Here is a 26008-nt window from a genome sequence, read left to right as displayed (position 1 = left end):
TATGATCAAAGGGAGGAGAGTCACTTCTGAGATGGAGTCACAAAAGACTATGATTTTTGATTTCCTTGCAACTCTCTCTGCGACTCCTGTTTTGATGAGGCAATCTGCCGTGTCGTGAGCTGTCCTGGGGAGAGGCTCATATGGCAAGGAATTGAAGGTGACCATCAACCGACACCAGTGAAGAGCCAGGGCCCTCAGTCCATCCGCTGGCAAGGAGCAGACTACTGCCAACGACGAACCACATGAGTGAGCTTGGAAGCGGATCCTTCCCCTGTCAAGCACTGAGATGGCGGTAGTCCTTGCCAACACTCTCGTTGCAGCTGGGCGGGGGACTCGGAGCCAAACTCTCCTATTGAGCTCTGCCCAGATTCTTGACACACGGAAACATAGATCATAAATGTTGTTTTAAGTCGTGAAGTTTTAGGATAGTTTGTTCTGCCATGGTAGATCACTAATACAACATCAATGTACAGATTCCAGAAACTCAGAGGATCTGAAGCAGAATAAAAACAGAGAAGAACACACCTTGGCTTATTGTTCAAATTGCTGCTAAAAAAAAATGATAAAGATAAATATTGTAAAAGCAACAGCCAGGTTGGACAGATCTGGTGGAATGCGTTCCATGCAGGAAAACGGAGAGATACCAGTGAAGGCTGACTCCTCATCAGAAGCACAGGTCAGAAGACAATGGAATGATCTCTTTAATGTGCTGAGAAAGAAAGCAATGTCAACCTAGAATTCTATACTAAATAAATAGATATTTCAAAACTGAAGGTGAAATAAAGTCCTTTTCAGATTAAGGAAATGCTGAATTTGTTCCCAACACAACTGCACTGTAACAGTATACTAACAGAAATGCTACAGGCTGAAGAGAAATAATACCAGACGAAAACTCATCTTCAGAAAGGAACGAAGAAGACTGGAAATCATGATTATGTCAGGAAATATAAAAGCCAGCATTTAAGTTCTTTTTTTTTAATTAAAAAAGTAGATTAAAATTTACTGTTTAATTTTAACATTTATAACACCTAGATTTAAACTATATTACAGCAATAACACAAGGAGCAGGTGTGTGTGTGGTGGGGGGTAGGGGGAGGTTAAGAATATTATCCTGTAGTAAGCTTCTGACATTTTATATTAAGTAATATAACATAAAATCTAAGTAAAGTGGATGAATTAAAGACGCATCATGTAAAGATCCGTAAAGCAAACATTAAAAACTATAAACAGACATATAGCTCAAAAGTGAGTAAAAAATAAAATTGAATACAAAGAAATATGTAGTTAGCCAAGAGATTTAGGAAAGAGGGTGCAGAAATACAGGAAATCCTATGGGAAAAAATAAGCAGCAAATAACAAAATGCTAGAACTAAGAACACAATATCAGTCATTATACTAAACGTAATTATTAATTTACTTGTTTTCTATTCTTTTTTGCTATTGGATTATAATTGGTATACAATATTACATTAATATGTATATTAATTATACAATAGTATATTGTATAATTGGTATACAATATTATATTAATATATACAATATATATTATATTATATTATATTATATTATATTATATTATATTATGCAACGTAGTGATTTGATACTTTTGTACATTATGAAATGATTATCTCGCCATAACCATTCCACTGAAAAGGTAGAAAATGCTCAACTGAATTTCAGAATCACCAGCTATAGTCAGTCTGCAGGAGACGTGAAAACGTGGCCATATTTTCATATGCTTAAGTGAGCAATTGTTTCCTTGCTTTTTTGTGTGTGCAGATTTAGCTCAGAATACCTTGGCTTTGAAATGTAGTGAGGATTATTGCGTATTTGATAATTACAAATTGTAATTTTAAGGATTTTTGTTGTTGTTACTGTTTTTTAGGACCAATGACACTGGATTCCTTTCTTATAAAGAACACCTGCCAGTAAGGAAGATCGTGGTTACAGACACGGGCCGACCACACTCAGAAGCAGCTTATAAACTGGGGCCTCTGCTCTGCCGGGGAGACAGTAAGTGGTGGCATTGTGCTGTAAACATATCTGGGGAAACCGATGTCACTGAGGACTCATGTTTCTGTCATAGAATAATTAATCAGACTTCTCTTGTGACCGCGCATGAGCAGTGTTTGAAGTCTTTCTTTCAGTCGGTCAGCAAAGAACGTACCCTCATAAAGTTTAAAGCCCTGCAACAAAGGCTGTGACAGCAAGGCTTGTTCAGATCCCAAGAGAAAGAAACCACTAAGCATCTCAATTTGATTGGTTGGTAAACACATCCCAGCATTCCTAAATTTCTACCTGCCATTATCTGTATAGGAAAGCCTCAGTGCTGCATAAAAGTGTGGAGAATGTATGTGAGTTTTCTCTTGGGCCCGTGGTGAAATTAGAGCATCAATAGGATCAAATGCCAGTTTGGTCAAACATATTTCAACTTTTGATCTCATTTTTGTTTCCAGTTTGTGTGTCCCACTCTAAATCAATGGGACACGCTGTTTTGTGTATTCAATGTATTCGCACTCTAAAGCAGAATTTTAAAATTCAAATATAGTTTCACAGAAAATATTTCTTTTCAGCAGGGATTGAAATGAGTATATGTATCCATACGTATGGAGACTGATGCATTAATTATTTGTGCCTTTAGTTATTTCCAGGACTTAAAACGGAAATGGGAAAAATATTTATTCACATTAAAAGTATACCCTAAAATAAAGTTTTATTCTAGGGGCTCGACAGAGGAAGAGACGATCTAACAACGCAGTGGATTTATGGAGATACACAGCAGAAGTTGCTTAGTTAAAAAGCAAAAATAATACTGGCCTATAAAAATTTATATATACTTATAAAAAATGTCTGCCATTATACCTACCATCCCCAATCTTAAGCATCTCTACTTCCTGTCCTGCCAGTAGGCTCACACAATCACATGAAGAAGACATAGGATATTTCATGGAGAGAAAAATTATGTGCAAACAGACGAGGTTGTAAACTCAGGATGCATCCAGGGAAGTACGATGATTTTGTGACTGCAGAGAAATTGTTCTATACCTCACACACAGTTTTCTCTGCTGGCTCTCATCTTAACCCTTCAGGGGCCTGGGCTGGCTTCCTCCCTCTCCCTTATTTCATTTGCCACAGTCCCCAGGAAGGTGTCTGCTTTGACTCACGTCACTACCACTGGCGCTGAGGGCTTCTTTCGCACAGACTTTCTGCCATGAACTTAAAACACACTGCACTTTTCACTTAAAGTAGAGGTTTTCCATGCAAGGCAGTGTTTGCCCCTCGGTGGACATTTGGCAATACCTGAAGACACTTTTGACTGGTACAGTTGTTGGGGGGTTGAGTGCTACTGGCATCTAGAGGGAGAGGTCAGGAATACTGCTAAATATCCTATAATGTGCAAGACAGCCATCTGCAACAAGGAATGATCTGGTCCAAAATGTCAATAGTCCTGAAGTTGAGAAACCACAGCGTTAAACTTTTGTGACCGTGGGGCTGCAGAGGGAGGAAAAACATTAGGAATAAGAATTTGCAAGCAATTTAAGTATTTAGAGACCTGCTAAATAATTTCTCACTTTTAAATGAAATAGTAATTGAGAGTTTCCTTGGCCTTCTTGCACATCTATTTTAGGCTTGAGGCTCATCCTCACATAACGTCACAGGACTGTTTCCTGCCTTGGGGACTCGTTCTTATTTTCTCAGTCAGAAGAGCAATGGCTACAGAACAATGGATGCCCCCTCTTTCTCTACATGGGAAATCTGCACCCCCAAAGGTGCAGTGCCTTAGGCACATTTATTTTTCTTTCCAGGTGAGATAGACTGGGTAGATATGGGACTTCTAGATATGGAATCATGCACACTGGGCCTGATAAGCAGAAGAAAGGTATGCAGACACTATCCTGAAGGCAGTAGGACCTGAATATTGAATAATTTAAGGCTGAGAAACAGCTTAATCTTCACAATCCAATTGAAAACATGAAGACCAGTTATAAATCTAAAGGCCAGCGAAGTGACCTTTGATGTAAGACAAGGAGAAATGATGAGAACTTGAACCAGGCAGTTGTTGGCATGGGACTTACGGAAGGGGCTCAGAGAAAGAGGTAAATTCGGCATGATCTGGATGGGAGTGGAGGCTGAAAGCGTGAAAGTGGAGGTTGAAAGATCTCTGACTTTCTGATCTAAGTAAAGCTGCTATGACAGTAAGAATTCTAGTACCCTTCACTGAGACAAAGGGACTTTTAGATTTTCTTTGACAGAAAAATGGAAAAATGAGTATAAAAAAATAGACATTTTGGTTTTATCGCACACATGAGAGATGTTGAAAGTTTTCTATCTAGCTGTGTTTTTCTAGGAAAGAGGACAGAAGCCTTGAGAAGGCAGGACAAAGAAACAAAAATGACTCTGAGACCTATTGATACCAAATATGAGCTTGCCCCTAATTAATTGAGGTTGTCTTTTTCCAAGTCCTTCTTTGATTATTTTTTTAAATGTACGTGGTTCTGAAATTCCACGTGACTGCTGCCATTGTCGTTTGATACCAGAAGCACAGGTAACATTGTTAGGTGTTTGTCTTAAAGCACAACAGGTATGAACAATAAAGCTGCCTTTAAAGTTGTGCTACAGACACAAAACTTAGTAAATACTATTGTCCTTACGAATTTATTTATGAATATGGAAATAAATTTCTTGAAGATTTATGTGAAAAGTAAATGGCAGCATTTGACATCCTATTTATGATAAAAGCAGAGTAGGAACTGAAGAGAACATCCTCAGTGTCTTAAAAGGCATATATGGGGGCACCTGGGTGGTTCAGGCCATTAAGCATCTGACTCTTGATTAGGCTCACGTCCTGATCTCTTGTGAGATTGAGCCCAGGCTCCACACTGGGCATGGAGCCTGCTTAAGATTCTCTCTCTCTCCCTCTGCCCCTCCCCTGCCTGCGCTGTCTCTCAAAAAAAGAAAAAAAAAATTAAAGGCATCTATGAAGATCTGACAGCTAATATCATATTGAATAGCCAAAGACTTAAAATGCTTTCCCTCTGAGATCAGGATCAAGGCAAAGATGTCTGCTATCACCTGTCCGATTCAATATCATACTCTTGGTCCTAGCATATGCAATATGAAAAGGAATTCAAGGCATATAGATCAGAAAGGAAGATATAAAATGTTCCCTTTATAAATGATACGGATTTCTAGGTAGGAAATCTGTAAGAACTTTTTTTTAAAGTGAGTTTAGCAAGGTCACAGGATACAAGGTCAGTATTCAAAAATAAATTTCTGTATTTTCTTAATAAAAACTGTTAATTAAAATGTTAAAATACCTCTTATAGTAGCACCAAAAATATTAAATTCTTTGGCATAAATGTAACAAAATTACATAACATTGATGAGAAATCATTAAAGAAGAACTAAGTAAAAATATAATAGTTGTGGAATGAGAGCTATAATAGTTGTGGATTGAAAGATTTGATATTGTTAAGATGTCAGTTTTTCTAAAATTGATATACAGGTTCATTACAATCCCAATCAAAGCCCATTAGGTACTTTTCTTTTTCCTCTTCATAGAAATTGGCAAGCTTATTCTAAACTGTGTGCCAAAACACAAAGAAACTAGAATAACTAAAACATTGTGAAAAATAAAAGCCAAGTTTGAGACTTAACACTTTTTAAGACACATTACAAAACTGTAGAATTAAAGACAATGTGATATTGACATCAAGATAGAGAAATAAATTGATAAAACAGAACAGAGAGCCCAGAATATATACATTCAATTCATTTTTGAAAAACCTGCCAGAGCAACTCAATGGAGAAAGAACAGTCCAATTTAAGACAGTGCTGGAATAATTACAATGCATTTGAAAAAAAACAAAAACAAACAAAAATCTCAACCCATTCTTCAAACTGTGTACAAAAAATAACTCAAAACTAATCATATACTTAAATGTGAACCCACAACCTATAACCTTCTTTAAGAAAATATAGGAAAAAATCTTAGTGACTTTGAGTTAGGCATAGATTTCTTAAATACAACACCAAATGCATGATCCATAAAATTGTTAAAAATGATAAATTAAATTTCATCGAATTTAAAAACTACTTTTAAAATGACATTGTTAAGAAAGTGAAAAGACAAGCCACAAACTGGGAGAAAATATTTACAAAATACATACCCGATAAAGCCTAGTGTCCAGGATATAGAAAGAACATTACTCTCATGGGTCAATAATAAAAAATATTCAGATTAAGACATGGGAAAAAGATTTGCACATTTATCAGAGAAAATATACAGATTTCAAAAAGCACATAAAAAGATTTTCAAGGGGCGCCTGGGTGGCTCAGTGTCCACCTACGTGTCCACCTTCGACTCAGGTCCTGATGATCTTGCGGTTTGTGAATTTGAGCCCTGCGTCAGGCTCTGTGCTGACAGTTCAGAGCCTGGAGCCTGCTTTGGATTCTGTCTCCTTCTATCTCTGCCCCTGCCCCACTTGTGCTCTGTCTTTCTCTATCAAAAATAAGTAAATGTAAAATAATAATGAAAAAAGATTCTCAATATCCTTAGTCACTAGGGAAATGTAAAATAATACCATAAGGAGATATCAATATATAACTGTTAAAATTGATAAAATTTTTTAAAAAACAGACAATACCAAATTCTGGTGAAGATTCAGAGTAACAGGAACTCTCATTGCTGGTGCAAATGTAAAATGCTAAAGACACTTTGGAAGATAGTTTGGCAGATTTTTTTGTTTTTGTTTTTGTTTTTGTTTTTTTATAGGTTAAGCACACATTTACCATATGATACAGCAATTCCATTCTTAGATATACAAGAGACATAAAAAAACCTGTATGTAAAGGTTTATACTGGCTCTATTCATAGTCTCCTAAAACTGGAACCCATCCAAATGTCCATCAACAAGTGAATGAATAAGTTTCCCATTTTACTGTGGTGTAGCCACTCTATACAATGGAATTCTACTGAACATTAAAAAGAAATGGAGTATTGATACATGCAGTAACGTGAATGAATCTCAAGCACTTTATGCTAAGTAAAAGAGTCTTACTTAAGATATGTGCTGGATGATTCAGTGTCTAAGGTATTTTGGAAAAGGCAAAACCATGGGAACAAAAACAGGATTTCAGTTGCCAACAGCTTCAAGGTGAGAGGAATTCTGCAAAGGGGAACAGATTAAGGACATGTTCTACATCTTGAGTGTGGTGGTGGTTTCATGGCTTTATGCATCTATCAAAATTGCTACACAAATAAAGGGTCATTTTTATTCATGTAAATTATCCTTCAATACATCTGACTCCAAAAAAAAAAAAACCCCTCAAAAAAAAAAGACTAAATGTTAGTATGAATTAAATGCTCTTTTTTAAAGAGAAGTTTTAGGTTTATAACAAAATTGAAAGGCAAGTATGGAGATTGCTTTATATCCCCTGCCCACACACATAGATAACCTCTCTTATCAACATCACTCACCAGAATGGTACATTTTTTTTAACCAAGGATGATAACTGCTTAATTTAAAAATTGGTTTATCTAAACAATACCGTAAAACTAGAAGACATTGATGAAAAAAATTGATAACACAAACAAATGAAAATATATACCATGCTCATGGATTGGAAGGATCAATATAATTAAAATCTCCATACTACCAAAGCAATATACAGATTCAGTGCAATCCCTATTATAATACCAATAGTATTTTTCACAGAACTAGAATAATTCTAAAAGTTGTATGAAACCACAAAAGACCCTGAATAGCCAAATCAATCTTGAGAAAGAAGAACAAAGTGGGAGGTGTCACACTCCCAGATTTCAAGTATACTACAAAGGTATATCCACACTTAATCTACAAGAAAGGAGGCAAGAATATACAATGGAGAAAAGACAACCCCTTCAACAAATGGTCCTGGGGAAACTGGACAGCTACATGCAAAAGAATGAAACCTGACCACTTTCTTACACCATATACAAAATAAACTCAAAGTGGATTAAAGGCCTGAATGTGAGATCTGAAACTATAAAACTCCTTAAATAAAACATAGGCAGTAATCTCTTGGACATCAGCTTTAGAAACATTTTTCTAGCTATGTCTCCCCAGGTAAGGGAAACGAAAGCAAAAATAAACTAAAATAAAAAGCTTTTGTACAGCAAAGAAAACCATTAACAAAACAAAAAGGCAAGATACTGAATGGGAGAAGATATTTGCAGATGATATATTTGATAAGGGGTAATATCCAAAGTATATAATAATCTTCCACAACTCAACACATAATCCAATTAAAATGAGCAGAGGACTGGAATAGGCATTTTCCTAAAGAAGACGTAAGGATGGTCAACAGACATATGAAAAGATGCTCAATATCACTAATCATCAGGGAAATGAAAATCAAAACACAATGAGATATCACCTTATACTTGTCAGAATTGCTAGTATCAAAAAGATAAGAAATAACAAGTGTTGGCCAGGAACTCTTGTTCACTGAACGAGTGTTCATTGAACTCTTGTACACCGTTGGTGGGAATGTACATTGGTGCAACCTGTGTACAACAGTATTGAGGCTCCTCAAAACATTAAAAATAGAGTTACCATTTGATCCAGCAATTCTGCTGCTGGGCATTTGCCTAAAGAAAATGAAAACAGTAATTTGAAAAGATATATGCATCCCTGTGTTTATTGTAGCATTATTTACAATAGGCAAGATATAGAAGCAGCTTACATGTCCATCAGTAGATGAAGGGATAAGGAAGAAGCAGTATGTATTAAGTATTATATATATAGTGTGATAGATATATAGATATAGAGTGATATATATATCACTCAGCCATGAAAAGATTGAGATCTTGCCACTTGCAACAACATGGGTGGACCTAGAGGGTATTATGCTAAGTGAAATAAGTCAGACCGAGATAGACAAATGCCATATGATTTCACTCGTATGTGGAATCTAAAAACCAAACCAAAACAAAACAGAAGCAGACCCATAAATACAGGGAACAAAATCGTGGTTGCCAGAGGCACAGAGGTGGGGGATGGGTGAAATGGGTAAAGGGGATTTGGAGGACCAGACTTCTAATTATGGAATGAATAAATCCGGGGAATAAAAGGGACGGAATAGGGAATATAGTCAATGGTATTGTAGGAGTGTTGCATGGCGACAGATGATAGCTACACTTGTGGTGAACACAGCGTAACATATACGGTTGTCGAATCTCTGTCATACTCCTGAAACTAATGTAACACTGTATGTCAACTGTACTTCAATTAAAAAAAATACCAGAAATAAATTCATAAAACAGCCAAGGTTTTAGTAACACGGTTGTTCTCTAGGACACTCATAGAATCCTGCTGAACATGTTTCTAACTTTTATTAACTGTAGAAGCAAAAGAGTCAAAGGAAAGAATTATGGGAAAACATCTGGGTTTACTGGTTAATAAGTTGTAATTAGTCAGAGGGCTTACTCGTATACTTTCCTTTCTCCCAGAAGCAGTGGGAGCATCCTCATTTTGAGGTTTCATCCAAAGTCTTCTTGACTGGTAATCCCTCAACTTTGGCATGCATAAAAATTAACTGGAGAGCATGCCCACTGTGCTTACACTGTCTTCAGAACTCTCCCCAAATGCTAAAGAGAAAGAGTGGATATCCAGTATTGACACACAGGTCAGGAGGACATCTACAGAGACCTTTCCCTACTTCTGCGGGTCCTGTGGCAGAGGGAAAACTCATGGACCTCTGATGGCATCTGGCTTCACTGCCTTTTCATTTCCTTTCCTTCATCTGCAAAATCTCCCCAAGCGAAACATTTACTGAAACTTTCCACACTCAGTGAAGACTTCAGTAGGTCTCTAGAGGACTTGGCCTTATACTTTCAAAGAATATTGAACAAATTACAGAGATATATTTTCATACTGGCTTTTAATTATTTTTGAGCCTCTCAAGAGCAGATCCATTGCTCATTTATTATTGTGTTCCTGGCACCTAGTCCATTACCTGTTACATGAAAGATAATCAATAAATAGCAGTTTGTGAAAGAATGAGAAAGATCCATCATATATGGCTCAAGAAACCTATAACTTTGAATTATTTGAAAGAGACAGGAATAAGGTTTTGATGTATCTGCAATTAAATGATGTGCAGATATATACTGTGAATGAAAAGAGTTCAGCTTTTATTGAAAGATGTATTCCAATTGAAAAATCACATAGTACATGGAGTATCTAGTTCCATCTGAACCATTTTTCATCAATACACTTGGACTTGGGCAGTGAAAGTGCTTTCAAATGAATAGATGATTTTACTTAATATTAATAATTTTGATTTTTACTCTTCTAATAATCCAGCACCTTTATAAAACTGAAATACTTTCTACTTGTTGGGGAAAAAACTATTTTGTCCATTTTGTTTGTTTTCTGTTCTTTTGAGATGACTTATATTACTCACTGGTAATTAACGCTCAAGCAGCTTCACAAATGTGAGGGAACATTCTCTCTAATGCTTTCAAAAGATTTCCCCTTTTTGAGACCAGGAATCCTGATAATTCTCAAGACTGTAATAATATCCTCTTGTGATAATTTTATATACATGCATACCTTTATTTATAGTGTTAATATTAAATATTAGTGACTTAATTGATATAGGCATTATAAAATTTTAAGGTATACAGAAATGTATAAATGTCAAAGAAAAGAGTATACTAATAACCAAGAGTCACACAGCTCAGAAATAATGAGTCACATCAGTGAATATTATTCCAGACATTGCTAGATATTCCCAGAACAGGGTTTCCCAACTTTGGCAATCCCAACATTGGGGCTGTTATGATTGGGGGCTGTCCTGTGTATTGCTGAACACGTAGCAGTATCCCTGGTCTCAATCCACTAGTAGCACTTTTACCCTAGTTGTGACAACCAAATATGTCTCCAGAAATTTTCAGATGTCCCCTGGGGGCAAAACCTTCTCATGTTGAGAGAAGCACTACTCTAGACAGAAAAATAGAAACAGAGATTGAGAAATAAGTTTGCAAAACTTTATTAATGGAAATCGACAGAGAAAGAAGAAAACCAAATTGAAGCCAAGGGAATTGCTTTACATTATTTATATATCTCATAAATATATGTTCAACTTGAATGATCCCACTAAACCTTAAAAAAAGATTATGAAAATTTAAAACATTACAGAGTCACTAGGCTTTATGTTAAACTCATTTTTAAATTTTATACAGTATTGATCTATTGTGAAAAATGGGAAAAGTAACTCATTTGTCCTCTCCTCTTCTTTTTCTCCGCCACCTCTCCTTTTTGCTAATTTTGCTGTTATTTGTATAGTTGTTTATTTCTTAATGCTAACTGCTAATCTATCATCAGAGCCTCTCTATTCTTGAATGGTTTTTTATTTTGATTTGTTTCTTCTTGGACTGCATTGTCAGGTAGCTGATGTTTTCTGTTTTCCTCCAGAAAGACTCTTGAGTGTTGCATTTCTTGAGTATGCACGTGCTTGGGAATATTTATTGCCTCAGAACTCTAAAATAAACTTTGCAAGTTTAACTTTATATTATTTTTTTGGTAACAGCTTTAGTGAGAAATAATTCACATGCCCTACAATTCACCCATTTAAAGTGTACAGTCTGATCATATTTTAGTATATTTGATCATTTCGGTACATTATAGAGTTATGCAGCCATCACCACAACCCAACCAATTTTGGAACATTTTCATCACCCCAAAAAGAAACCTGTACCCACTGATCAGACAGTCCCTGTTTCCCTCCTGCGCTGACTCCAACCCTAGTCAACAACATTGAGATGCAAACACAAGAGTATGTGGTCTTCGTGACTGGCTGTTTTCACTTAGCATGATATTGTCAAGGCTTATCCATGTTGTACTGTGTATCAACACTTCACTAATATTTATGACCAGATAATGTTCCATTGTATGGACAGATGACATTTTGTTTACCCATTAATCGGTTGACAGATGTGTGGGTTGGTTCCACTTTTTGGCTATTATAAATAATGCTATACATGAACATCCATGTATGAGGTTTTTTCTGGATACACGTTTTAATTTATCTTGAGTATATTTCTAGGAATAGAACTTCTGGGGTGTAAGGTAACTCTACATTTGAACTTTTTATTTATTTATCTTTCTTAATTTTTCTAATGTTTATTTATTTATTTTGAGAGAGAGAGACACACACACACACAATGTGAGTGGGGCAGGGGCAGAGAGAGAGGAGAGAGAGAGAGAATCCCAGTCAGGCTCCACACTGTCAGTGCAGAGCCCAATGTGGGACTCGAACTCATGAAACCATGAGATCATGACCTGAGCTGAGATAACGAGTCAGACACTTAACCACCTGAGCCACTCAGTCACCCCTTCAACTTTTTAGAAACTGATGTAACATTTTAGTGGGTCGCACTTTGTGACTCACCATTTGTACATATTATCCTACTTTTGTCTGCGCTGAGACATGCAGTCATCCTGTCCTTCCACACCTTTTCCAGATAGCTTTTGGCTGATATTTCATTACAAAGTAGGCTTTTATTTTTATTGTTCCTCAAAAGGGTTTGTGCATGCTTTATTCTCAGATTTCTTTCAAATATGAGAATGTCTGCCTATTGCTTTAACACACAAAAAATTAGGCTGGATACGTTTTCTTTCTCTCAGAAATTTGTGGAGAGTGCTTCTTTGTCTTCTGGTATTGAATCTTGCTGTATTCTGAAGCCAAACTTATTTTTTCACCTTCTAGAGGATTGGCTTTTTCTGACCAAATACTTAAATATTCTGTCCTCAAGGTCAGTAACTTAACAAGGATGCATCTCAGTGTTACACTTTGGCATTAATTCTCCCTCAAGTTGAATGTCATATGGTAAACTATAGAAAGTGTATATTTTTTAAACTGTTTGGTGTTGCAAACATGATCTAAATTTCTGCTCTCAGTTCATTAATCTGAACAAGGTAGTTTTTTAACTCTGGCATTTGAGTGTTTCTAACTATTTGACTCAATGTACTTCTTCTCAGTTAATCCATTCTGTTGAAATTTTATGTCAATCAAGGAACCACCAAAACTTAAGCATAGTTGAAAAAGATTGTTCTAAGTTTCTTGTTCTAAGAAATTCTTGTCATTGAAATTGTTTTTTTCATTTTGTCTGCATTGACTTGTTCAGCTGTCTGAGAAATCACAGCTGCCCAAAATGCATTAAATAATCAAAGGTGCATGTAGGCAATAAATAACTTTGCAGAAGTTACATTCATAGACTTGAGAAAGATATTGACTAGTGATTTGGTTAATTTCTCTTCCATTCGACAGAGTTTTGTTCCATTTGGCAGACTACGTATAAACCATTAAGGAGAGTGAGGATCAATTCTATTTTAACAGATAATCATATTATTTTGCAAGCTCTACTATGTCTGATAATCCTCTACCAATAGGAAATTCTTTTTAATTTTTATATTTTTATTTTCTTTCCTTAGGTTCTCTTTATTTAATTTTCCTCGTGTTTCTTCTCCCTTTTTTTTTACCCCTTCCTCCTTTTCCTCTTCTTCTTTCACTCTCTCTTCTGTTCCACTCTTTCCCTCCCTCTTTCTACTTGTCTACCAAAGAATTTGAGTGTATTTACTGAGATAAGTACAGTAAGCTTTCTTATTGCTACTTTGACAGAGGAAATCTTATCGTTTCATTCAACAAATATTTACTGAGCCCATACATTATACCATGCCTTCTCCACATCCTGAGAGAGAGAGAGAGAGAGAGAGAGAGAGAGAGAGAGAGAGAGCGAGCATGCACGCAGTGAACAGAATAGATAAAAGTATCTGCATTTTGGGGGCTTGAGTTCTCTTGGAGGGTGGTAGACAATAACAAAGTAAAATATATGGTATGATAGATGCTAATAAGATGTGTTGTGAAGACAACATAGTTGAGGCAGGGTGGTGTGGGATTGGAAATTTTAAATAGAACGGTCATAAAATGCCCACTAAGAAGGTGACATTTGAATAAAAGTCTGAAGGAAATAAGGGAGCACGGCATGTGTATATCTGTGAAAGAGTACTCTGAGACAGAGGAAAAAGCCAGAGTAGCCACGTAGAGATGGGAATGTAGCTGATATGCTCATGGAACAGCAAGATGATTAAAACATCTGGAGCAGAGTGAGCGAAGAGAATGGCAGAAGACATTCAAAGATCTGGTGGTCAGATCATGGAGGGTTTTGAAAGGTTTAATTTTTTCAACTTGAATGCAATTGGAAAACACTAGACAATTTTGAGTAGAGGCTTGATGTGATCTAACTTACATTTTAATGAGATTTAACAGGGGAAGTGAAAGCAAGGAGGCCAATTTATAAGACCATATCACCAACCCGGCTGAGGAGTCATAGTGGTTTGGGCCATGGGCACAATGACAATAGTTGTAGTATGGGACTAATTCAAAAGGAGAAGCAATACAGTTTGCTGATGGATTGATGTAGGTTGCAAAAGCGTCAAGAATGACACCAAGGTGCTTGGTCTAATAGTCAATTAGAGGCACAGAACTGGCATTTCCCAAGATAGAAAATATTGCTGCTGGGTCAAGGAGTTGCAGAAGAATGTAAAGAACTCAGTTTTTGAACATATTAAAGTTGAGTTGACGTGTTCAGATAGAATGTGGGGTTGTTAGTTTGAGAGTTCCCGGCTTCAGATATGTATTTGTAAGCCATTGGCATATTTAAAGCCATGAGATGGGCCAGCAGGAGTTATTGTGGATGGATAAGTGGGCATTCCAATATTAATAGGGATTGGAGGCATTCAAACATTAGTAGGTTGAAGAGGGGAGGAGGAAGAAAGAAAGAAACAGAATTACAACACTAATGAGAAAGGCAAGAGTGTTGGTGTTCTGGAGCCAAGTGAAGAAAATGTTTCAAGGAGGGGAGAATAATCAACTACGTTAATTGTTGTTGATAGATTAAGGTTAAGTAAGATGAGGGCTGAGAATTGACAAAGGACTAGTATCTAGAATATATAAAGAACCCTGGGAAATCAACAGTGGAAATAAAAAGAAACAATGCAATTAAAATAGGGATGTTATGGACTGAATTGTTTCCCCACCCCCAAAGCTTATATGTTGAAGCCCTAACCCTATTGTAACTGTGTTAACTGGTAGGGTCTTTAAAGAGGTAATTTAAGGGGTGCCTGGGTGGCTCCATCGGTTAAGCGTCCGACTTCAGCTCAGGTCATGATCTCAGGGTCCGTGAGTTTGAGCCCCGCGTCGGGCTCTGTGCTGACAGCTCAGAGCCTGGAGCCTGCTTCGGATTCTGTGTCTCCCTCTCTCTCTGACCCTCCCCTATTCATGCTCTGTCTCTCTCTGTCTCAAAAATAAATAAACGTTTTTAAAAAAGAGGTAATTTAAGTTAAATGAGGTCATAAGGCTGGGGCCCTAATTTGATTGGTCTTGTGGTTTTTTGTTGTTTTTTTCTTAACGTTTATTTACTTTTGAGACAGAGAGAGACAGAGCATGAATAGGGGAGGGTCAGAGAGAGGGAGACACGGAATCCGAAGCAGGCTCCAGGCTCTGAACTGTCAGCACAGAGCCTGACGCGGGGCTCGAACTCACGGACCGCCAGATGATGACCTGAGCCGAAGTCGGACGCTTAGCCGACTGAGCCACCCAGGCGCCCCTGGTCTTGTGTTTTTATACAAAGAGGAAGAGACATCAGAGGGTTCTCTCTTCCCACCTGTGCATAGAGGAAAGGCCAAGAGAGAAGGTGGCCCTCAGCAAGCCAGGGATATAATGGGTAAAAGAGATTTCACCAAAGGGCTACAGATGGCAATTAGCACATGAAAAGATACTCAAAATCATTAGCCCCTGGGCAAATGCACATCAAAACCACGATGAGATGTCACTACACACCCTTCAAAATGGCTATAAAAATAATGATACAGAATTCTGACTAGGATGTGGAAAACCAGCTCGCTCACACATTGCTGGCGGGGATGTAAATAATACAGCCACTCTGGAAAGGACTGTGGCAGTTTCATAAAAAGTAAAGCACGCAACTCTCCTATGACTCAGGGATAGCATTTATCCCAGAGAACTGAGAATTTATGTTCATACCAAAACTCTTACATGGATATTCATAGCGGCTTTGATTGTAATAGCTGAAAACTAGAAACAATCCAGATGTCTTTCAACAGGAGAATAGTTAAACAAATTTTGGTACATCCGTACATGGAATACTGTTCAGCAATAAAAGGGAATGAACTATTGATTCGCACACCAACTTGGTGTATCTTCAGAGAGAAATCTGAGTGAAAAATATGTCAGTCTCAAAGGCTACCTACCTTCCATTTATGGAACATTCTTCGGATGACAATAGAGAATAGGGGTTGTAAGAGGGCTACAGAAGAGTGAGGGCAGGAGGGAAATGAGTGTGTCTATAAAAGAGAAGCATTGGAGGCTACTTGCCATGCTGCAGATGTCCTGCATCTTGACTGCTATCAGTGTGAATATCCCGGTTTTGATACACTACAGTTTTGCAAGATGTTAGCGTTAGGGAAAATCTAGCTAATGGATGCACAGAATCTTTCTGTGTTATCTCTTACAACCGCACAAGAAGCTACAATTACCTCCAAATAAAAACTCAAATGCAAGAAATTATACTTCCAGCTTTTGAAATGACTCTTACCTCCAGAAAGATCCGTTTGACTAGTAAATTATCCCTTGCCTTGGCATTTCTGTATTTCACTTCAGTTTATTTACTTTTAAGAAAGGTAGTGTTACCAAACTTATCGAGTTGTGTACATTAAATACGTACAGCTCTTTACATGACAATTATACCTCAATAAAGTGGGGCAAGAAAGAAAGATAGGGTTAGTGTGTCATATGCCTTTTGCTTTTCTAAGTGAAAACACAGTGCCTTAAAAAATAATGGCTTTTTCAAATGTTGTTCTTTTTTAAAAACAGCTTTATTAAGGTGTAATTTACATGCCATATAATTCATTCATATAAAGTGAACTATTCAGTGACTTTTAGTATAGTCACAGCATTGTGTAACCATTACTGCAATCCATTTTAGAACATTTTTATTATGCAGAAAGAACTCCCCACCCCTTAGCCCCTGTTATTCTCTAATTGCCTCCTCTCCCCAGTTCCAGAGAACCACTAATCTAACTTTCTGTCTCTATAAATCTGTTAATTTTTTTAAAATTTATTTATTTATTTTGAGAGAGACAGTGTGAATGGAGGAGGAGCAGAGAAAGGGAAAGAGAGCATCCCAAGCAGGCTGCATGCTGTCAGCGTGATGCAGGGCTCATTCCCACGAACTGTGAAATCATGATCTCAGCTGAAATCAAGAGTTGGACGCTTAACCCACTGAGCCACCCAGGCGCCCCTAAATCTGTTCTTTTTAATGGATAATCTATTAATGATATAAATAAAAGTTTATCAAAAAGAATATTTAAAAAAAATTTTTTTAAGTTTATTTATTTTGAGAGAGAGAGAGAGAGAGAGCGTGAGTTGGTGAGGGGCACACAGAGAGGGAGAGAGACAGAATCCCAAACGGGCTACCCTCTGCCAGTGGAGAGCCCGACAAGGGCTCGAACCCACCAAACTGTGAGATTATGACTTGAGCCGAAACCAAAAGTTGGATGCTTAACCAACTGAGTCACCCAGGCGCCCTTAAATTACTTGTAATCTTAACATTCTACTAAGCTAAGTTTCCTAAATGAGCTCTTTTTTACTTTGTGTATGGAATTCAATCCTTAGTACATCTTCCTCTTCTATGTAAATAACTGTCTGGATCCCAGTATCCATTGCATTTTTTTTTTTAATTTGGGAAGAATAAAAGGTGGAATTCCTGAAGGAATATTTCCAAGTTTTGAGTACCCTCTCCTGAATTTAATTGAAAAGATACGAATTATTAATTACTGAAATTTTTTAAATTACTAGTTAATTACATAGAATAACACATCATGAATTGTTTTTGTTGGGATGATAAAAGTGGTCCTACTCTCCCGATTGCAGGTGATTGCATTCCAGTCTGCCACTGGATGCAGCTTAAGGATTTTTGAACCACCTTAGCCAGGAACTCTCTCTTCAAAAGACCTGCAGCTTCCTGCTGGCGCCCGCCTGCTGGGCTCTGCTTTGCTGGGCCTCCTGCTCTTTCCCCTCCTTTTTCGGAGGCAGTCCACCGTTCTCCTGGGTGCTTCTTAGCACAGTCTGGAAAGAGCTGAGATATCATATGCCATAAACATGATTTGATCATGGAAACATTGGCCTTTGCTTTCTTTACCATTGTTTTGAATTAGCAGTAATTTCCTCATCCAATAAAATGGTGTCTTTTTTTTCTTTTCTTTTTTATTTTTTTAACCTATTGTGAATCTGTACAATACGGTTTGCTAACTGGGCTAAATAGGCATGATGATGTATGTGAGAATGTTTAAGCTACCTAAGGTAATACATTGTTTTCATTACTATAAAAACATTCATTGTAAAGATAGCAGCAATTCAGAAATTGTTTTTTTGTTTGTTTGTTTGTTTCAGCTAGGTTCCTGAAACCTTCTGCAGGATGCTTTATTGGGTTATGTGTGATATAGAAATGAAACAACTGAAATATTATGTCTTATAGTAATATTATCTCACGTAGACCTTTAAGGAATTCTGAGTGTTCTTTTTAATCTGACCGAATGAAGAAGATTCGGTAATGTTCCACAACTTAAAGTTACAGCTTTAATTTTCATATACATCACATTTCAACAGAAAGGCATTTAATTCCTTTTAAAAATAGGTCAGGTAAGAGCTTTTAAGAACACAAATGTGTTGTTATCCCTGATTTGGTATTTCGCATTTCCTTGCAGTTTTTCCTAGAGATCAAAATGTCTAAGCATAGAAATAGCTGTAAAATGGAAATAAGACTAGGCTTGGCCAACTCAGATAATATACAGTTTCATTTGGCTGTAGGAAAAAAAAAGCCCTCAAAGTATATTCTCAGCGGAATAAATGCAGCTCTAAAATTGTTCACAGATGAGCTGAGAATTGACTTTTGAATCAGGTCCATAAGAAAAACAGAAAACGTAAACTGGATACAGCCACCGCTTATTTGGTCCAGGATTTATAGAAAATAAATTAAAATCTAAGGAACGGAGAGAAGCTGAGGCAAGTCTGCGATTTTTAACTCTAGCTCTCTGTTCCCTGCTAACATAATGAACCATTGTTTTGAAATTACTGTTTTCTGACTTCAGTGGATCAATACGTCTTCCAGGAAGGTAATTTAGATAGAATTTTAACCAATGTTGTGAGTGTGTATGGAGGCAGGTGTATATTTATATTCCGTGTGTCGAGAACTTGCTGGTGGCAGCAGCAAATACATAGTTCATTTCTCGGTGGTGCTTCTCATCAGCCACACAGAGACACTTGGACTTCGCTCTTCCCACTTCAGTCACTGCATTTATACTTTATTTCCCATGCTGTCTGCTGTATAAGTCCCACAATATTTTCTCAAAAGGAAAGTTGTAGGTGTAACTGCTCCCCACCCCCCCAAAAAAGAATGGGAAAGTGAAGATGAGAAGTGGCATGTGGACAGAAATTATAATTCAATCAATAGTCCACATAATTGTTTTCACATCCCTTAATTTATACCCCCAACCTTTTGCACATTTTCTCCTTATATTGAGCATTTTTAAACTTTTCGAGAGCCCTTTCCTACTGTTGATCACTTCACTGTTACAAGCAAAGTAAAAGATAATTTTGAATGGAAAGAGCATTTTTGTGAGAAGATCAGGAAAATAAGTAGTGTCTTGATCTTTAATTAGGTGAGAATATTTTGAATGCCAGTCTCAGTTTAGAAAATCACAAGGCCCATTAATGAAAACAGTTAGTTGAAGGAGTAACTCTGTGAAGTGTGTGTGTTAGAAGTGTCAGAACAAAAAACGCTTTGAGCTTCTTTAGAGTTTTGTTATTCAAAGGAATGTAGGTGTTTCAGTTTTCACGTTATAAAAAAATTAAGTCTATTAGTGAATATTTGGCAGATTTTTACCACATCACTTTGGCAGAGGGTGGTATTTGGGGTGAGGCTATTTTTCTTACATAAAATATAACATTCAGACCATTTCTGTAGTGATCATTCCTCTCCTATGTTGGAAGGAATCCAGGATCACAATCCTTGTAAAATCTCCATTCTTCTGCCCATGTCCTGTAGAGTAAGTATATAGTTAATAGAAAAAAGAAAAGCAGGTTTGTATAAATTAGCAATATTTTTAGTAGCAGAAATACTAAAAATTGAAAATGTAATTATGCCATTCATTTCATGAATTTTTCTTTTTGATTTTTTTCCTTTTTTTTTTTTTTTCAAACAGGATCATTTTGGAATTCAGCTTCCTTCAATACTGAGGCTTCATACCTTCATTTTCCTACTTTCCATGGAGAACTTAGTGCAGATGTGTCTTTCTTTTTTAAGACAACAGCTTCATCTGGGGTATTTTTAGAGAACCTGGGGATTACCGATTTTATAAGGATAGAGCTACGCTGTGAGTCTCCTTTTCCTTAGAGGCCTGTGGAATTCTATTTAGTAGTAAATCCTTTAACTAATTGTTAAAGTACTGTGTTTCTACTTTATCAGCTGAATCTCTTCATTGTGTCCTTTTGAAAAAAATCTGATATTGTTAGCCTTTTTGCAAGAAAATAATTTAATATTTAACACGATAATTTGGGAATATAATTGGTATTCTCTAGAACCAATTTAAGAAGGGTTTTAAATTCAGATAATTAAAATTTTTTAAAAACTAAATTCTCAGTCAGTTACAAAGTTAATTAGATCCCCAGCCTTATAATTTTGGTATACGCTTAGATCACCATTAGTCTCTTAATATCAAACGTATATTACATGCTTTTAACGTTATAGAAACTTTGAATCATTGTAAAAATTATTTTTACATAAAAGGCCAGAGCCTATTTAGTTTTCTTATTCTGGCCAAATAGCTTTACTCTTTTCTCAATATGAGAAATTAACTCTGAGGATGAATTTTTTAAGATCGGAGTTTTTTCCCAAATGTGTTTGACTGTCTTATTCCCCCTCTGTCTTTTACTGACATCATTGGTTCCTTCCATAAGATTTGAGCCCTTATCTTTATATTTCCTGACTGCTATGCTATGGCGCTGTTCCTGAAGAGGACTCCACTTTCCCCCGTGTGGACTAACTTGAACAATCTTCGTATCTCATATTTCCAGCACCGGCAGTAGTGACCTTTTCATTTGATGTGGGGAATGGACCTTTTGAAATCTCAGTGCAGTCACCCACTCATTTCAATGACAACCAGTGGCACCATGTCAAGGTTGAAAGGAACATGAAAGAGGCAACTATCCAAGTGGATCAGCTCTTACCGAAGACGCAGCCTGCTCCCACTGACGGCCATGTCCTTTTACAGCTCAACAGTCAACTCTTCGTGGGTAAGTTCTGTTGTCATTTAACTCTATGATGTCAGTGCAGTTGTGGGCCAAAATGAAATAATACCAACTATAAAAATGGTGGTAACAGCCACAACAAACCACTGTTTACTGAGAACCTACGTTCCAGGCTGTGCCAGGTGTTTTATGCCTTCCTGGTACCCAAACCTGTGAAATGAGTTAACCCCATTTTACAGATGAGGTGACTGAGCTACCAGGGATCTAAATGCCTTGCCTTCAGGAATCTACCTAGTAAGTGAGATTTAAATTTGTATTTGATTAATGCCTAAATCTGGATTCTTACTATTACAGATTATGTAATCTGTTTGCTTTGTTTGTTTGTTTTTACATTAGTGCTTTTAGTGTTTTGTTGGAGGTGTTTATCTCTGTTCCCAGAGGATTTAAGGAACTCTCCCTGTAATTCCAGCTGATGCCAACCAGGGACCCTCGTCAAAAAACAGGCCAGTAGAAGAAAAAAGGAAAAGCAGGAACAAAGTGTATAAACCGTCAGTTCTACTGGTGTCTCTCATTTTGCCTATTTTTTGGATGCCTTCTGATCACCTACCTCATACTTATATCCAACTGTTTCTTTATTGCCTGAATACATTCCCTTGGTATCTATACACTTGATGGTGGAATCCTTCTGGAAGTGTTTATTTTTAATCTTGCTAATTACTTTACAGAACTCATCGACCATGAGTGCAAGGAATTATTTCTTACTTGATCACTTTCCAGATATTTTAATGCAAAAAAGGGCACGGCAATGCTATAAAAGCAGGATAGGTTATAAATGATGAGAAACTTTTTTTCAAGCATTTTTAACAGTTGTGTTTTAGAATAAAATTCAACCTACCCATTACATCGTTCATTGCTTAATAATCGTGTTTATTACTCTCACTGCAAAAGATAAGCCTATTTGTGACTTACTTGATTAAGACATATTTGGGATTTCTAATGAATTTATATACTCCTTACTTCTATCATTTATTCTTTCACTCAATAAATATTTAATGAACAGATTCTATGAATAGGGCACTGTAATAGACAATCTAATCATGATCTTATGGCCACTCGACTGATTTAAGGGTATGGAAATAATGAGGAATACTTGAAAGACCTAACTTTTAGTAACATGCTGGAAACTCAGGAAATTGACACAGATATTTCCTGAATTACAAAACCTGAGAGATCGCTGCAACCAAAGGTATGGCAATTTAAAATCTGTCAGTATCTTGGAAATAGCCTTACTATTCTTGGAAATTGAGAAGGCTGAAACAGTCCTCGAATTCTACAGTGAGGTCGAATTTGCCAGTGAGGTGGCAGTTCGCCTGAACGTGACCTTTTATCCTTTGTGCGAATTTTAACTTCATAGAAATGAAGTCACTATGTATTGTGTCTGATAGGAATCCGGGCCTTAATTTGATTTCAGGTAGCTGTAGTGGCTGGAAGCACTATTATTATATCAGAAGACTGTGTTGGAACAGACTTGAGCCTTCTGCCATCAATCATGTGTTATAATTTTAATAAATATACCTAAGAGATTTCATCTTTATGGAGGCAATTGGTTAGGCTTTTGACATCCCCATATGTGTTCAAATCCAAAGGCTGCCCTATGTGAAAGTTTTATAAACTAAAATCCTCGCTGTGTTTAAGTCAAGTCATAGAAAATTAAAAAGGCCGAAAGATCTCTGAAAAATGTATCTACTCTTAATAAAAATCTGTTTATACGAGTCCCTTCTTTTTACTCACGGGTAACTGAGAAGATTGACATGGTTAATGTGATGATATTGAAAGAAGAACTCGTTTTATTTTATTTTATTTTATTTTATTTTATTTTATTTTATTTTACTTTATTTTACTTTATTTTATTTTATTTTACTTTCTTCCAAGATTTTACTTAAATTCATGTTAACTGTTAACATATAGTGTAATATTGGTTTCAGGAGTAGAATTCAGTCATCCGTCACTTACATACAACACCCAGTGTTCAACACAACAAGTGCCCTTCTTAATGCCCATCACCCATGTAGCCCGTCTCCCACCCACTTTCTTCCATCAGCCCTCAGTTTGCTCTCTATAGTTAAGTCTCTTAACTCCCTCACTGTTTGGTCTTATTTTTTCTTCCCTTCCCCTTTGTTCATCTGTTTTGTTTCTTAATTCCACATATGAGTGAAATCATATGGTATTTGTCTTTTCTCTGCCTGACTTATTTCGCTTAGCATAATACACTTTAGCTCCATCCACGTTTTTGCAAATGGTAAGATTTCATTCTTTTTGGTGGCTGAGTATTATTCCATTGTATATATACATATACACCACATCTTCTTTATCCTTTCACCAGTCAATGGACATTTGGGCTCTTTCCGTAATTTGGCTATTGCTGATAGTGCTGCTGTGAACGTTGGGGTGCGTGTGCCCCTTTGAATTGGTATTTTTGTATCCTTTGGGTAAAATACCTAGTAGTGCAATTGCTGGGTCTGAGGGTAGTTCTATTTTCAACTTTTTGAGAAACCACACTGTTTTCCGGAGTGGCTACACCAGTCCCACCAATAGTGTAAGAGGATTTCCCTTTTTCCACGTCTTCATCAACATCAGTTGTTTCCTGAGTTGTTCATTTTAGCCATTCTGACAGGTGTGAGGTGATATCTCATTGTGGTTTTGATTGTATTTCCCCAATGATGAGTGATATTGAGCATTTTTTCTTTCATGTGTCTGTTAGCCGTCTGGATGTCTTCTTTGGAGAAATGCCTGTTCATACCTTCTTCCCATTTTTCCACTGGATTATTTATTTTTTGGGTGTTGAGTTTCATAAGTTCTTTATAGATTTTGGATACTAGCCATGTTACCCATTATGTCATTTGCAAATACCTTCTCCCATTGCCTAGGTTGTATTTTAGTTTTGTTGATTGTTTTCTTCACTGTGCAGAAGTTTTTTATCTTGATGAGGTCCCGGTAGTTTATTTTGTTTCCTTTGCCTCTGGAGATGTGTCTAGTAAGCAGTTGCTCCAGCCAGAGTCAAAGAGGTTAATGCTTGTGTTCTCCTTCAGGATTTTGTTGGTTTCCTATCTTACATGTAGGTCTTTCATCCATTTTGAATTTGTTTTTGTGTATGGTGTAAGAAAGCGGTCCAGGTTCATTCTTATGTATGCTGCCGTCCATTTTCCCAACACCATTTGTTGAAGTAGTTGTCTTTTTTTCCATCGGATATACTTTCCTGCTTTGTCAAAGATGAGTTGAGCATAAAGTTATGGGTCCAATTCTGGGTTCTCCATTCTGTTCCACTGATCTATGTGTCTCTTTTTGTGCCGGTACTTTACTGTTTTGATGATCACAGCTTTGTAATACAGCTTGAAGTCTGGCATTGTGATACCTCCTACTTTGCTTTTCTTTTTGAACATTACTTTGGCTATTTGGGGTCTTTTATGGTTCAAATACAAATTTTAGGATATTTGTTCTAGGTCTGTGAAAAATGCTGGTGTTATTTTGATAGGGATTGCGTTGAGTGTATAGATTGCTTTGTGTGGTGTAGACATTTTAACAATATCTACTCTTCGAATCAAAGGCATGGAATGTTTTTCCATTTCTTTGTTTCTTCTTCAGTTTTTTCATAAATGTTCTTTGGTTTTCAGAGTACAAATCTTTGGCCTCTTTGGTTGGGTTTATTCACAGGTATCTTATGGTTTTTGGTGCAATTGTAAATGGGATAGATTCCTTGATTTCTCTTTCTGCCGCTTCACTGTTGGTGTATCAAAATGCAACCAATATATGTACATTGATTTCATACCCTGCAACTTTGCTCAATTCGTGTGTCAGCTCTAACAGTTTTTTGGTGGAGTCTTTCAGGTTTTCCATGTAGAGTGAAATCTGTGAAGAGTGAAAGTTTGACTTTATCCTTACCAATTTGGATGCCTTTTATTTCTTTTTGTTGTCTGATTGCTGAGGCTAGGACTTCCAGCGCTATGTGGAATAAAAGTGGTGAGAGTGGACATCCGTGTTGTATTCCTGACTTTAGGGGAAATGCTCTCAGTTTTTCCCGATTAAGTATGATATTAGCTGTGGGTGTTTCATATATGGCCTTTATGATGTTGAGATTTCCTTCTGTCCCTACTTCGTTGAGGGTTTTTATCAAGAAAGGATGCTGTATTTTGTCAAATGCCTTTTCTGCATCTATTGAGAAGATCATATGGCTCTTTTCTGTTCTTTTATTAATGTGCTGTATCACATTGATTGATTTGAATATGGAACCACTCCTGCAGGCCAAGAATGACTCCCACTTGAATGTGGTGAATAATTCTCTTAATGTACTGTCGGATTCGATTTGCTAGTATCTTGTTGAGAATTTTTGCATCCATGTTCATCAGGGATGTTGGTCTCTAGTTCTCCTTTTTAGTGGGATCTTTGTCTGGTTTTGGAATCAAGGCAATGCTGACCTCATAGAATGAGTTTGGAGGTTTTCCTTCCATTTCTCTTTTTGGAACAGTTCAGAAGAATAGGTTTTAACTCTTCTTAAATGTTTGCTAGAATTCCTCTGGGAAGCCATCTGGCCCTGGACCTTTGAGAGTTGGAAGATTTTTGATTACTGATCCTATTT

The 26008-nt window shown here is 36.8% G+C and overlaps 1 protein-coding gene across 3 annotated transcripts in view; it reads left to right on the top strand.

Annotated features, from left to right (window-relative positions):
- Positions 1-26008, top strand: part of CNTNAP4 (contactin associated protein family member 4) — a 252750-nt gene that overhangs the window by 193338 nt on the left and 33404 nt on the right. For all 3 annotated transcript variants that reach the window (XR_008293835.1, XM_053211174.1, XM_053211175.1), the window contains 3 exons: positions 1886-2013; positions 20331-20501; positions 21202-21420. Coding sequence is in view for 2 of the 3 variants with exons in the window: in XM_053211174.1 (XP_053067149.1) it covers positions 1886-2013; positions 20331-20501; positions 21202-21420 (518 nt within the window). In the remaining variant the exon portion in view is untranslated. The remainder of the gene's footprint in view (positions 1-1885; positions 2014-20330; positions 20502-21201; positions 21421-26008) is intronic.

This window comes from Acinonyx jubatus, chromosome E2, assembly GCF_027475565.1.
Source record: "Acinonyx jubatus isolate Ajub_Pintada_27869175 chromosome E2, VMU_Ajub_asm_v1.0, whole genome shotgun sequence".
Classification (NCBI taxonomy): Eukaryota; Metazoa; Chordata; class Mammalia; order Carnivora; family Felidae; genus Acinonyx; species Acinonyx jubatus.
Note: the sequence above shows the minus strand (reverse complement) of the source record. Positions and strands in the feature narration are given on the sequence as shown.